The sequence below is a fragment of the Lethenteron reissneri genome, chromosome 10 (assembly GCF_015708825.2).
Source record: "Lethenteron reissneri isolate LAM-NWPU_2019-01 chromosome 10, ASM1570882v1, whole genome shotgun sequence".
In the NCBI taxonomy this organism is placed as follows: Eukaryota; Metazoa; Chordata; class Hyperoartia; order Petromyzontiformes; family Petromyzontidae; genus Lethenteron; species Lethenteron reissneri.
Genome location: NC_083788.1, coordinates 14,121,139 through 14,136,607, shown reverse-complemented (window position 1 = coordinate 14,136,607; position 15,469 = coordinate 14,121,139). Strand labels below are relative to the sequence as shown.

Genomic DNA, 15,469 nt, shown 5'->3' with positions numbered 1-15,469 from the left:
TATTGTGTGACGTCAGCGCGTATTGTGTGACGCCACGGCGCACGCCGGGGCCTGGCCGCTCCCATCAGTGCGAGCGCGAGAGGAGCCTGGCTGTGGGAGTGCTCCCCGCTCGCCCCTCGGAGCGTACGGCGCGGGTGCAGCGGCAGCAGCAGCAGCAGCGGCTAACGGCCTCGCCTCTGTAGCGGCCTCGGCACTGCGGGGCAGGGGGGGGAGATTCGGGGCGACATCCGGCCAAGTTTAGTCTCTCGCGAAGCTGAAGGTTTCGCTGTGATCGCGGTGCCCCGAGCTGCGTGTGCTCTCGGCAGGCGCGGCCGCCGCCTCCATTAAGGCTGCCTTCTCCCGTCGCCTTCCCCCTTGAGCCCCTCACGGCGCCCCGATTGAGCTCTCGCTTTTAATTCCCCCTTAAAGCGAAATAAAAGGTTTCCCGCGAGGTGTTTGTCGCGCAGGGATGAGCAGCGGGGTCTGGAGGCGGCGGTAGAGGGAGCGAGGAAGGCGCTTGAGAATGGTGAGTGCCGCTCGCCCGCGAGGCCTACAAGCCCCTCGGCAGCCTCGAGTTGTGTCCGCCCCTCTCCTGTGTCTCCAATTCGTGTGCTGCTGATGCTGTGGTGGTGGTGGTGTTGATTTACTTTGGACTGTCGTGCGTTATACTGTGCCAGGTCAAGGTCTAAGTGATTTCCTGCTCAAATGAGCATTGCGGTGGGGGCGAGTCTATGGACAGGTCCATGGACTGTTGACTTGGCCACAGATTGGAATTTTATCGACCCCGAAGGAATGATGGGTTGAGTCGACCAGGATTTGAGCTCCCAACCCTTACGATTGCGAGCCACGGCTCACTACCGTTATATCGTGTACGTTAGCACTCATTTTAATGTTACATTTTACGTATACACGTTACATTATATGACACTAGCGGGAAGTGTATTTTGCCAGTTGCCCGGGCGAAAACACACACATCGACTTACAGACATGGACCCACACACACAAACACATCGACTCACACACACATGGACTCACACACACACATGGACTTACACACACATGGACTCACACACACACATGGACTTACACACATCGACTTACACACATCGACTTACACACATATGGACTCACACACACACATGGACTTACACACATCGACTTACACACATATGGACTAACACATCGACTTTACACACACATCGACTTACACACATGGACTCACACACACACAGACATGGACTTACACACACACACATGGACTTACACACACACACATGGACTTACACACACACATGGACTTACACACATCGACTTACACACATGGACTAACACATCGACTTACACACACATCAACTTACACACACATCGACTTACACACATGGACTTACACACACACATGGACTTACACACACACATGGACTCGCACACACACACATGGACTTACACACACACACATGGACTTACACACATCGACTTACACACATATGGACTAACACATCGACTTACACACACATCAACTTACACACACATCGACTTACACACATGGACTCACACACACACATACATCGACGTATACACACACCCATCGACTCATTATATGACATGCTAAATTGCATACACATAGTGCACACAAACTATAAACGGCCGTGTTTTATATGCATACACTACGTCGCATTCCGTGCAGCGGTATACAGATACTGGAGTGCACGAACATGCTACACAGTACGAGGAGCTGAGAAAACACTCCTTTGAAAGGAATTTGCCAACCATTCCACTTCACCCCCCTCCTGTAAAAGAATCGCAATCCAGCGGTGATTTCCTCTAAATATATTTACCGTAATCGTGGTTAATCGTCGTTTAAAACGACGTCGTAAGTACATAATACGCGTAGTAACGGCAACATGAAGCAGGTTCGTGTTTGAGGCAGTGGCAGAGTAGTCGCGGATACTTCATTAATGAAGTCGAGAGCACAGCGAGCGCCCTTCACCGTGTATTGTTTTGTATGTTGAACTTCTTTCGCACCGTACGTAACGATGCGTGCTGATCGGAGGTGTTTGTTAATGCGTACTCCTGTGGCAACACTGACAGCGCCATCCCCCCTTGATTGGCTTGTGTAAAGACTTGGTGCTGTCTGTTGGATGGGGGTTGGGTTTTTTTGCTGATACAGTTTTTTGGACGACGTTGAAAATTTAATGGGGCCGTAGCATCACTAGAAACGTCATTTAAACTAAACTAATAATGTACATCCAATGAAACATATTGCACATTCACAGTGAAGTGTGTGTAACAGGCTGTTGCATTTAACGTTGAAAAATCACAGCACGCATTTGCCAGGAATGTGTTAATGAGGGCCCTTATTTCAGGACCTCTAATTTTACTGATATCCCTTCAGGGCCGTATTCTTAGTCACGGCTCGGCCTCTAACGCTGCTCGCCTCCTTCTCAAGACCCCTGAGCGGCTCGGTCACGGCTTGGCCCAGGCTCGGCTCACGGAAATCATGGGAACCACGCTTCGAGGCGGCTCACACGAGCCAAGCCTCATCCGAGCTGTGACTAAGTGTATGAACCTACGTGTTCATACCAGTTAGCCTCTCATCCAACGTATAGCAGTTTGTCTCTTTTACGTTAGAATGAGTGTTTTAAACAAGTATTAGCTCCAGTAATGAAACTCATGTGCTAAATATTTTTTTTGTAAACGTGTTATTTCATATGACCAAATTATCCAGAATTTGCCTGATATTGTCAATCTCGGAAGTGAAGCAGGTTTAAGCCCAGATAGTTCCTTGGTGGGTGACGACGGCTTTGCATATACAGTATGTTCATTGTTGTAGGCAGCTGTAGGGGCTATGTTGTCCGCACATCCGATTAGCACGGTTGGCTACGTACAGTGCGAAAGAAGTTGAACATACAGCAAAGGGAAATGCAGCGAACACATTGTTGTCCTGTACTGTGCTCCATACGTCTATGCCCACTAACGAGACCAGCCCGCTTTAAGCAGCGTGGTCATGTATTGTCAAATAACTCACAAAAGGTCTGTACACGCACATGTACGCATGTAGAAACGTTCAGTTATACCGAATTGTTTGTCCGAGTGATTGCAAGCTTTTACGTATTCTGCTTGGCTAAGGATAATTTACGTAACTGCTTTGAATGAAGGAAATTATTTACGGGTAGATTACCCGTGCTGATCCCTCGACCTGTTGCCAGAAAACATTACCTAAAAATGGCTATGTAGCTCAACATACAGATTGCAAGGCAGTATAACACCTTATTCGACTCACTAGATATTGTGCTATAGCGCAGATTAAGGCAATAACATTGTGCTTATATTAGGCATTAACTGAATCTGACCGAATTGCAGGCATGCGTTCGTGTCTTTGTGCACGGTGAATGGCAGGTTGCTGACTGTGAGTAAACGCTGTGCGTGGGTCCAGCAGCATCATCCAGTCACACGAGTATGTATTATAGGCTGAATGGCCTTTGCTTGTTCTCATGTTCGCTGGTGTTGGTGCTTGCGCACGTGTGTTGCAAATGTCAGTGCAAGCATACATGACATCGTGTGTATTACCGTGTCTCTCTTTCAGGCGTCCGACGAGTCGTCCTTACGGGCTCTGGAAAACATCATGACTGAATTTTTTCACAATTCTACCACGAATGAAAGGAAAAGAGAGATAGGTGAGTCATTGTTGCACGTTTTTGTTTGTCTCAACTTAAAGTGCATGCGTCCCAGGGTGGTGCTTGCAGAACACAGCGGTTCCAATATGAGCGCATATAACACCCGAAACCCCAACTCTGCATGGATTGTGGCATCTAAATAAAGCTGTTAAATGTTTGTTATTGTGCGTGTAACGTTTCCCGCTTCCCACCCCTCTTATTGAGTAACGCGTTGGATTTGACTGAAAGTAAGTTACGTGCATTGATGCATGCTAGGTTTATAAAGCAGTTCGCTGGGATATTTAAGAAGGTAGAACATTTTTATAATTAAACGTTTATGATAAAAGAGATGCACATGGCTGAGTTGCTGCCGACTAGTTTTTTTTTAAATGCCACCAAACTGTATGTGTTATTTCAAGTGGCATATTCAGTGCATTGTGTTGCTTTCACACACATTTTTTTAATAGTCTGCTTAAAAAACACATTCACGTGGGTCAATATTGATCGGCGGTTCTTACCTACTGTACAATCAAAAATCCCCTCCCTTGAGGTGACTTCGCGGCTGAGAGGTCAGAATGCTCCGCTCGAGATTCTGGGTTCGAAGCCAGAAAGTTGATGGTCTCGGCCTGGTCGCCAATGATTGCATAATAAAACCGTCAACATTAAATTCGTTTCTGTGCCTAATTCGGCTAAGTTTCAACTGGTTTGACTGTCGTGTGATGGCCATTTTACTGAGTGGTGTAATTGGGTGAAAAAGTGCTGCCCCTTCGAGTGTTGAACGGAGATTGCTTGAAGGTAGCCCTGTGATGACAGCTTCCTCCGTGGGCCATTCTCGAACACGGAAGTTGCGCAGCACTGCCAGAGATTTAAATGGATACTTCACCGCATGACGTGATGCCAAATTACACAATCAGGATGCAATTGTAGGAAAATTAAAACACGTCACATGATACAACTTCATCAGTCAAGGCTGTGAATTGATTGACATCTCTGGGCATGTGAACTAACAGTGTAATTTTTGTTCCCAAATCAGAGTTCATGCAATGTATTAGTACGGCTGTGAGAGCTCACCTCCTGTTATCTTGCTTGATGCAAACTCAATTGCAATAATTACAATGTCCACCTCCAGTTCTGTGTGGGGTCAGCTGATGGCAATCTACAAAACTACTCACTTCCTGAACATTATTATATTATTATATTATGTTATTTTATTATATTATTTTATGATGTGTTATTTTTATTATTTTATTATTTCCATTCTACGTGACTTTACCGAAAGAACCAAGAAGATGAATTCCTGAACACTGTTTTGTGAATTATTCTGTAAACAATAGCAAGGATTTTTTTTCCTACGAACATTTTGAAGGTTACATGTGCTTGGCCTGTCATGTCGTGAACATACGTGTGTTCCAAATGTTTTGTTGTTGAATCCAATTATGTAGAACACTAATGTCTGCCAGTAACTATATTAACCAATACTGTCAAGGCTTCACGAACTCAAATGTTGATAATGATGAAGATTACCCTGTGATTAGAATCATACATTTTTATGCGCTGTCTTATGGTTTAAATAAAAGTTACTCTATGTCCCTCCTATGTTGTGTCGTTTATCACATAGTATTGGAAAAATCAGCTGCACTAATATACACGTACGCTATGCTGAACTTCATTTTTAAATGTAAACGCGCGTAATAAGATTGTGGTGGTGCCAACTTGGTTTGGGGTGGAGTGTTACTGCCAATATCAGGATGTAGCAGCTGCTGAGAAACCCAACTTGTGGGTCAGATGGGCTTCATCGATAAGCCAACCAGAATCGGCCATTGCACAGACGACGACTTTTAAACATTTTTTGTGTGTTTGTGGCTTTAAACGGAGGCAACTGGTCAGGACTTATGTTTTAAGAGTGTGTATTCAATTCTTTTGAAACCGTGTATGTTTTTAATGACTTAATGCAGTACAGTACTTGCTTCTGGGGGATAAACGTTTACAGCAGAGTAAAGTGCTGTTGGCGTGTTATGGAAACGTCTGCGTTTCGTTACTTTTTAAAGTGAAATTAAGTCTAAGCAGACCATATCGCAGACTCAGAGGAGCCAATGAACATGAGTTCATTATGTTTTGGAGGGATGTTTTTTCCCCACATGTTTTAGTGGCCCACAGAAGAGTCTGACCCATACAACATGGTGTTGACCTTAACAGAGCAACTTTCTGCTAAAATGCTTTTGTCCACACAGTCGTTGGTGCAGTATAGGGCCATGCTAAGCTAGAATAAAAAAAATCTAAAATTTTCCCCATGACCGTATCATTTTTAGTATATAATGCATTTTCACGAGTTTTGACCTTTAAGTGCTGAAGTAGCATTTTTAGGGGTTATATCCTTTTTCCACATGTTCTGAAATGTAATATTGTAAGTTGAACTTCCTAATTGAACACAATCTGCTTCTGAATTGTTTTTGTTGAGTTGTTGTGTGTATGTGGGAATGGGAAATAGGTATTTCGGTGTCTCGGTGTAAATAATACGAGACGTTGCCAGCATTGCAGCCAGCCTCGTTTTTGTATTAAACTCACATTTTGTACTGGCACTGGGAGATGCCCATCTGTATAATGTCAGATTTAAATCTTTATTTTGAGAAATATGCATGGTCAAATGCAAATTTTAGACTTGTCAATCGCAGAACATTGCTCCACAATCAGAACCATCAAAATTGGCAGCTTGTTCTGCATTACCCATTTCCATTTGTGGTATACATTTAGCATTTGCCGCAACTACCGTGGCTGACAGAGCTAGGTACTTGAGACCTCACTGGTTGACTTCCACTTGCATGGTTGTTGAGTTCTCATACCTGGTTTGTCCCGATATACAAGGACCTCTCACTCACTCCTTCCATCTTGGTGGTTAAACCACTACACCCCTGCTCCCCATCGTGTCAAGGACACACTTAGGAAATAAACGTTATGGAACTTATTATTTTGGCCAGAACACTGCTACATCATGATACTAACCCACTTAAGGTCATTAGTCACGTCTGCTTTTGCTGTAATGTTAAATGTTTTTTTCTGAACTGTGCATGTGACCATTGCAAACTGAAAAAGTCAAAGTTGTACTCCGATAAACACGGGGGGCGGGAGGGAGGGTTAGTTTCAAGTATGACCGGAATGTCGCTTCAGGGAAGTTATTTTGCATGGTGCTCAGGTGTCCGGCCTGCCTTGTGGCAGACACCGAGGCACCATTGTGACCCAGAGAGTGCAACTCGGCAACAGTGGAACGCTAAACGTAGATGTCAATAAAAATATACTTTGTCATGCTGCTTGTTTCGTGGACTGTGCCTACATTTTGTGGAATGTGTTTTTTTATTGAATAAACAAAAAGTAGCTTTTTGCTACGGGAAATTACCAACCCAGTTCCAAACAACTTTTCTTTTTTATACACTGTACTTGGCTGAGTGTACGTGGGCGAGTGAAACTAAAAACTAATTGAGAATCAAAGGTTCCTATTGCTGAGATTATTTTTAATAAGTTATATTTCTCAATGGACTTAATCAAGTGATAAAAAAATTGTATTCGAAATGAACAATGTGAACGTGGTAAAGTGACGGTGTGGAATATACAATTAAATATTTACAGGGTTTTTTGCAGAGTGTGTAATATTGAAATTGGTTTGTATCTGTGTACTGTGAGGTGTGCGACTGCGGGGGTCCCGTTTGCCTCAACCGGCGCATGGCGAGGCTTGGGGGTCGTGAAGCGGCACTGACTGCAGCTCGGCATTCGTGTCCGTTCAGAGTCAACAGTGCACGACTGTAATGCGCCTGTTTGTTGCATATCCTTGTTGTGTGCTTGGAGTCATACTTCTGGTTCAAAATTATTTCGGGTGACAAGGTGGCACAGCGGTAACGCTTGTCGTGCCTCGTAGCAAAAAGGACATGGGTACGATTATCGACTCGGGCACCTCTGTGTGATAATTTGTATGGTTCCCCCCCTGTTCTGCATGGGTTTCTTCCGGGTTCTTCGGTTTCCTCCAATAGCAAAAAAAACCCTATACAGTGTACACAGTGTTGGCCAGAAAATGACTTGCTGATTACCCAATTTGGATTACGCACACTGTTGTAACATCGGCCCATTCTACGAAAACTTGACAGGACTCTCCTGATAATTAATCTTGAGACTCGTCGAGGCTTTCCTGAGTAAATAAGCATATAATATTTTAGGGTATAAAAAAAAACTATGAAACATCGTGTGGAAATTTGACGGTCACCCAAGCGCCGTATGGAGTACTGCTATTCGCGTGTATGTTCACACTCGCTGTGTACAGAATGTCTGTTCCTGCATATTTCTGCAAGCCCAAACCAACCCCCCTGGTCTCGTTCTTTCCTCCAGAGGAGCTGCTCAATAACTTTGCACAACAGACCGGAGCATGGCGGCACTGCTTCTACTTCCTGTCCAACACTCGGAACGAGTACGTCATGATGTACAGTCTCACCGTGTTTGAGGTGAGCCATGGGTCCATGGGGCCACGCTGCTCATTTACAGTTGGGGGGGGGGGGGGGGGGCACAACAGCTGTGCCACTCGGTCAAAACCGCAAGCCTTGTGCCACATCTATTCCCGACACCTCGGGGCGTTGCACTTGTACACGCATGGCAAACATGCCCTGGATGCCCTGTTGTGTTGGGTTGTTTTAATAGCCAACTGATTTTGAATGCATTCCCATGTCGGTAAACAAAATACAAAAACATCGATGGATAGCTTTCAAATGTAGCGTTGCGGGTATGAGGTTACGTGTGCCTAGAATCCAGTACAGTGAGCTTTTTAACGGAGGGAGGGGGAGGGGGGGGCCGCGACTTGAGTTTGATTCCTAGCCATGGCTAAGATCGGTGGTGAGCGGGCGATATCTTAATCGGGCCTTGGCACCCCACTTCACCTACTCCCACCCTAACTCGTGTTCAAACACTCGCCATGATCAGAGGGCACGAGGAGGACTTCATCCAGCTGTAGATAGACGAGGGGCTAAACATTTTTGTAATATTTCCGTGGTTAGGTAGTAATATTTTATCTCTGTAATCGGGTCACGTGTATACTGATACATATCATTACAGTAGCAGGAGGAAGGGACATGGCTTCGTCATATTTGTAGTTTGAACAAAGTTGAGTTTCTCCTGATTGGTAGTTGTACATTTTGTTCTGTTATTCGTTTATCTGAATGTATTTGTTATTCCATATCACAGTGCCACGCTTACAGCAAAACAGGCTATTAAAATATGAAAGCGTCATGGTACTGTACATAACTGCGTGCATCCACTGCTGCATTTCACACACACACGTTGTTAATCCTCTGACAGGTGTGTTCGTTAAAGCGATGATGGTTCCATTATCCCTGATTGCGTTTTTGTTTACACGAGCAATGACATCACTCCTCGCCTTTATTTAATATTTTATTATGGTGAAGCAAAGTGGCCTGTGCAGCATCAGCGATTAGTAATGGGGTAAAATAAATACACAAAGTCACTTTCCAAACATTTTTGTGGGCTTAAAGAAATAAATAGCCGGAAAACAGCACTGAGAAATCTGCACCTAAGCTGTGGTTTGCCATACAAAGGTTTGAGTAGATGTAACAATAAGCAATTGTAATGCCACTGTATATTATTATACATTGATGACAAAAATCTTCACATAGGCACTTAAATTTGCTTGTCATAACCGTGACGCACCTTGCCACGGCTGCCCGAGTTGACGAGTTGGAGCACGCCACAGGAATGCAGCTGCAGTTAGCAATGCACCACGGGTCATGCCGCTCTGTTATTCTCTCCTGTCCCCAGAATCTCATTAACAAGCTCTGGTTGGGCATCCCGTCGCAAGAAAAGATAGAAATACGCAGCTCCCTGCCAAAGTTGCTGCTTGCGCAGCACAAAGGCATGCCCACCTTCATCCGCAACAAGCTGGCCAAGGTGATCGTGGATATCGGGCGGCAGGACTGGCCAATGTTCTACCACGACTTCTTTTCCAACATCTTGCAGGTGCCGTGCACGCTTGGGTTTTTGGTTATTGTTCCATTTACCGACGATGACCTTGCAGTCGGTGTCAGAAAACCGTCCCGTGTTCTGAAATTGCCGTGAGCAGTGTCTTGGTGATGGCAGTGGTGGCGATGAAGTTTCACTCGCCCCTCTTTTTGTTTTCGTAGTTGATCCAGCAGCCAGAAATGGTGTCGCTCGGCCTCATGATGCTGAAAACCACGTCAGAAGAGCTGGCATGTCCGCGGGAAGACCTCAGCGTGGCGCGGAAGGAAGAGCTGAGGAGGATGTTGCTCGACCAAGTTCCCACCGTGCTTAATCTGCTGTCTGGTGAGTGGACCGTTATTATTAAACTGTATATACAAATACACACGGTAGCTTGCGCACACGCTCAAAGGCCCAAATGTCAAGCAGACGGCAACAAACAGCACAATTAAAGTTATGTTAGATATTCTTTGGGTCTTTCGGTAAAGTCATGTAGATAGGTTCAAAGAAAATAACAATGGCCTTTTCCTGATGACGGCCGCTTGTTTTGCGATCGAAACGTCGTAGTTTTTTGTTATTTTGTTATTTTCTTTGAACCTATCTACGTGACTTTACCGAAAGACCCAAAGAATATGAATTCCTGCAGTCACGAAAGCTTTAAGTCAAGATTTATATTAGATAGTGAATTAATTTATCGAATTGAGCGGGGTCATAAGAGAGTTGGAAAGAGACGGTGGCAGGGGGCAGTTCCAGAGTGGATCGATGCGAGGGAAAAAGCAGAGAGAGAAGTGTTTTGACCTGCAGTGTGGTGAGTGAGTGTGGTGTTGTGGCCCCGTAGTGTGGTGAGTGGTCAATTGAGGCACTGGGTGAGTGAGTGTGGCATTGTGGCCCCTTAGTGTGGTGTGTGAGTGTTCAGCTGAGTCACTGGGTGAGTGAGTGTGGCGTTGTGGCCTCGTAGTGTGGTGTGCGAGTGTTCAGCTGAGTCACTGGGTGAGTGAGTGTGGCGTTGTGGCCCCTTAGTGTGGTGTGTGAGTGGTCAGCGGAGTCACTGGGTGAGTGAGTGTGGTGTTGTGGCCCCTTAGTGTGGTGTGTGAGTGGTCAACCGAGTCACTGGGTGAGTGTGGTGTTGTGGCCCCGTAGTGTGGTGTGTGAGTGGTCAGCGGAGTCACTGGGTGAGTGAGTGTGGCGTTGTGGCCCCTTAGTGTGGTGTGTGAGTGGTCAGCGGAGTCACTGGGTGAGTGAGTGTGGCGTTGTGGCCCCGTAGTGTGGTGTGTGAGTGGTCAGCGGAGTCACTGGGTGAGTGAGTGTGGCGTTGTAGCCCCGTAGTGTGGTGTGTGAGTGGTCAGCTGAGTCACTGGGTGAGTGTGGTGTTGTGGCCCCGTAGTGTGGTGTGTGAGTGGTCAATTGAGTCACTGGGTGAGTGAGTGTGGTGTTGTGGCCCGTAGTGTGGTGAGTGGTCAACTGAGTCACTGGGTGAGTGTGGTGGTGTGGCCCCGTAGTGTGGTGTGTGAGTGGTCAGCTGAGTCACTGGGTGAGTGAGTGTGGTGTTGTGGCCCGTAGTGTGGTGGCTGAATGCAGTGTGGATGAGACGAAACTGCCGGTGGACCCGAGTCCTCAACGTGGGTGGAGGAATCGATGAGTGAAGTTCATGGGAGCAGCATCTGTGGTCGTACCGATGGTAGAATGGATCAGGAGGTGACTGACCACCGACGGACAAGTGATTGGAGTGAATTATTTAAATTAGTGGCACTTTTCATGTGGTTTTCAATTAAATGTCTCTCAAAACAGCACGAGACTACAATGTATCTTTAATTTGTTATTTGGGTAATGTTGGAGAATAGGGGAAAGCTGGCGAGTGGAGTGGTGAGCTCTAGATTTTGGTGACCGCTGCCCCACCTGTCAAAGTCCTGCTTTATTTTAACTGAAGCACTACGTGCTTTGCTTTTATGCAAAACACAAGCCAAGTTGCTTTCCAGTTTGTGTGCACTGTGGACGGATTGTGCGACGTGATCTCAAGGTCACATGACAGTTTTAAAGGGCTAGCAATTTTAAATCTGTCACAGTCTATTTAACAACTCTTGCTGCAAAACACACGGGGTCTCTGTCGAGTTTATTTTCAAGAGAGGAACAGTTTAACATGCTGTCCTTTTTATATTGTGGTGTATGGTAGAGAGCTAGGAAGCAATAGTCAGCCAGTGTTATCATTCTCCGTGTCCTGATTAAATCAAAACAAGTGTTGAAATATTAGTTTGCAACGATGTTGATTTGTTTGTTTGTTTTTGTACTACGATGCTTTGTTTAAACTTGTTTTTGTATTGTTGGAGAGACTACAAAAGAGCACGCACAACCAAACTTGAAAGGTTCAATGGCGTTGCGTTGATATCTCTTGTAGAACCACCTTGTCTCGCTGATACACAGCTGCTGCCCTCCGTGATCAAACAAACCGTTGGCCATTGACTCAAGAAACAATAGAAGTACTCTTGATATCTGCTATCATATTTGAAATATTAAATCAAGTCTTATCTGTGAGCCGTAGCAAGGCCCAATTCAGTCCTAAATAAAAAAAATTTGTTTAGTTTCATAATTTAGTTAAAAATAAAGTGTTTTATCCTGTCCTTATTTCAAATGGTGCTGTAAGTCCTAAACCCGTCTTCAATATTGTCCATGGATTTGCCCCTACCTGCCTCTCCCCCTTAAGCATACATGATGTTTATGTGTGCGTGTTATACGACAGGCATTCTGGAGATCATCTGGGATAAGAACACAGCAGACGATGCTGCCCCTCCCCCATCACCATTCACTGTGAGCATGGGTAAGTGCCTGTGCATTGAGGGTTGTGCTTCTGTGGACGTTTGCATTGAGGAATTATATTTAGGGATGCCAGGAGTGGCATTGCAGCAGTTAACACTTGTGACTCGCGGCAAGAATATCCTGGGTTCGATTCCCAACCCCCATGTGCTTTTCTGTGTGGAGGTTTGTATGTTCTCCCACTGTTCTGCACGAATTTCCTCTGGGTTCTCCAGTCTCCTCCGATCGCTAAAAAAAGCCAATACAATTTAACGGGTTGTTGGTAAACCATCCCAATGCTGCAAACTTACCTGCTGATAATTGGCAGGACCATCCTGATAAGGGGTCTTGACACTCACTGAGGCTTTTCTGGATAGATAAATGAAAGTATAACATAAAAATTAATTGTAGGCGTTTGAGGGTGGAGTGGGGAGTCATTTGGCTCCGATGTGACTGCCCCAGGTACTTCCTGTTTGGAGCCTACTGTACATATTCACATATACTGTATCTTATAGCCCATGTTTAGAAACCTTGTATCCTTGTGTACAAAATAATTTACAGCTCTTTGTCAATCCACTGATGGATGAAGGCCTCTCCTTACCATGTCAGCCATGCGGAGGGGTTGTTTGACCAGACTTAACCACGCTGGTCAGAGCAGGCTGGTGAGGGGGGAACGCCTGCAGGACTGTTCCAGATATCACTCGCCACCACATTTAGCTGTGGCCAGTGCGCTAAACGCTGCGCAACCGTTACACCCACACTCATGGTGTATGTCTATAAGGCCGCACTGAAGTATAATGTGCACATTTAACATCTTGCGCATATATAACACCCTTTGCATGTGCGCATTTGGGTATGCGTTACTGATAATACATTTTTGCACCTATCAGCTTCCTGAATTCGTTAGCCCGAAAACCACAAACCTGCTCTTGTAGCTACAGTTAAATATTTTTTTTGCGACGAACTTCCGGTCCTATAATCCACAGATTGGTAGCATTGGTAATTTGAATTAAATTACAGTTCCACCAACTCCATATTGGGTGCTGTTGTATCATCGATAAATGGATTGCATTATTTTGGTTTCCATTAGTTTTCATTTATGACCCATATAAAAACATACATTGCTTCTAGCGAGTGTACCAAAGCCATTGGTCGTACACATCATTACTGTCAGGCCTATTGAATAAACTGGAACTATTTGTAGTTTTGTCTTCTCGGGGCCAATTCTGAGATGTAATTTGATGCACTGCTTAGTAAAGAAGTTCATTAAGGACAAGAATTTATTTTATAACCCTGATGTGACAATTCATAATTCTAACGATGGCATTTTTGCAACGAGGCCATCATTACTTTTCTGACCTTGCCGCAGGCGAGCTGCTGGGCAGCCTGTTCAGCATGGCGGACGGCGCGCGCTTCTTCAGCCAGCCCATTCCGCGGCTCGACCGCGAGAGCGAGCACGTGTGCTCGCTGGCGCTCGAGTGCCTGGCGCATCTCTTCAGCTGGATCCCGCTGTCGGCGAGCATTACGCCGCACCTCCTCGCCACCATCTTCCACTTTGCCCGCTTCGGCTGCGACGCCATCGTGCCCACGGTGACGGGCGGAGACGCGCCCAACGGCGGCTCGCACCGGCAGGGCAACCGAGACCAGCCCGAGCCAAAAGCCTCGCTGGTGAAAGCCCTGGTTTTGTTTTCATGTTTCCTGTGTTGTGTAGAGTAGCTCCCTTGAGTTGCTCGTGGATTATGGCCACGTTTGGCAATAATTTAGAACTTACCAAAACAAAGCTCGCAGGTTCTTTATTCTCCGTATTGTGCGAGCCGATTGCATAGTAATGGTTAATCCAAATTTTCGCTGGCAAACTGCTGCACATTCAAGCCACAATGTGGCATTCAATGGTCACAAGTAGACCAACTGGAATAACCCTGTTAAGTTATTGTTTTTTTCTAATATTCACTTGCATACTGATGTGTTCACCTGCGTTGTATTTTTAGCACGTTGTTGCTGTGTTAGGTTGTAATGTGTTATTCTAACTTGTGTCGTGCCAACTTTCTCCGTGTGAAAATCTACTATGCTATGTATTCATGCATTGTGCTGTTTGTGTTGCATTGAATGTTTTCCCCCTCGCAGTCCCTGGGTGTCCTGGCCATGTCCTGCATCAACGAGCTTATGTCCAAAAACTGCGTGCCGGCCGAGTTCGAGGAGTACCTTTTCCGCATGTTCCAGCACACCTTCTACCTGCTGCAGAAGATCACCAAGGACAACAAGGCATGCGGCGTCCGTGCTCGGCTCGACGCCTTGGACGAGAGGTGTGCGCGCCCTCTTCAACGGAGAACTTTGCTCATCTTCCGTAGCGATTGCAGACGTTCGCGGCGCCGGGGAGAGTGGGCGACGCATTTCGGGCAGTTAGCCCAGCTGTGTTTGTGTTTCTCTGTTATGCATCTGCTCACTGAAGTAGCACCCGACCTTTTTGGCTGTACTATGGGGTTAGTAATCCCACAAAAATACACAGCTGTAGGTTTATTTTCTTGCAGAAATGACAAATTCCGTTGGTCACAAATTCATAAGGTGGTATACATTCCTTCGAATGGCAAGTTGTCGTTTGTTATGCATTGCTGTTGTGCAATGCAACGTTACGTATCTGTTTGGGGTGTAAATAACAGGTAAGTTTTTGGTGCTTGACATTTTACATGTTAAGTCTGCTTTCAATTCAAATTAGGATGCTTTGCAGCTTTCATTGAACCTCACAAATGCCTTACACTAGGCGAAGCGTCTTAAATGAGATGGGACATCGTATCATCTGGTTTAATTCTCGTGCCCATACAATAAATGTATATCGTGCACAATGATTTTTATGTTTTTCATAAAATTAACAAGGAATTCTCAGCGATTTTGTTCTACTGACAGTTTTAGCCTCATTAAAATTATTTTCATCTCTTATTGCAAATTTCCATCAAGGCCCTTTGTGGGGCCAAGCGAAGCTGAATTGGTTGCATTTTCTAGTAGTAATCCAATGTTTGTTGAAAAGAAGTAGATAGAAGCCACTTTCCATTTTGTAGATGTGTTTGCAT

At 45.4% G+C, this 15,469-nt stretch overlaps 1 protein-coding gene across 1 annotated transcript in view; it reads left to right on the top strand.

Annotated features, from left to right (window-relative positions):
- The first annotated feature begins 58 nt into the window (after positions 1-58).
- Positions 59-15,469, top strand: part of LOC133340982 (exportin-6-like) — a 31,696-nt gene continuing 16,285 nt past the window's right edge. Inside the window, exons 1-8 of the mRNA XM_061549541.1 lie at positions 59-505; positions 3,563-3,653; positions 8,004-8,116; positions 9,441-9,638; positions 9,803-9,962; positions 12,352-12,429; positions 13,774-14,072; positions 14,529-14,707. Coding sequence (XP_061405525.1) covers positions 503-505; positions 3,563-3,653; positions 8,004-8,116; positions 9,441-9,638; positions 9,803-9,962; positions 12,352-12,429; positions 13,774-14,072; positions 14,529-14,707 — 1,121 coding nt within the window. The 5' untranslated portion in view covers positions 59-502. The remainder of the gene's footprint in view (positions 506-3,562; positions 3,654-8,003; positions 8,117-9,440; positions 9,639-9,802; positions 9,963-12,351; positions 12,430-13,773; positions 14,073-14,528; positions 14,708-15,469) is intronic.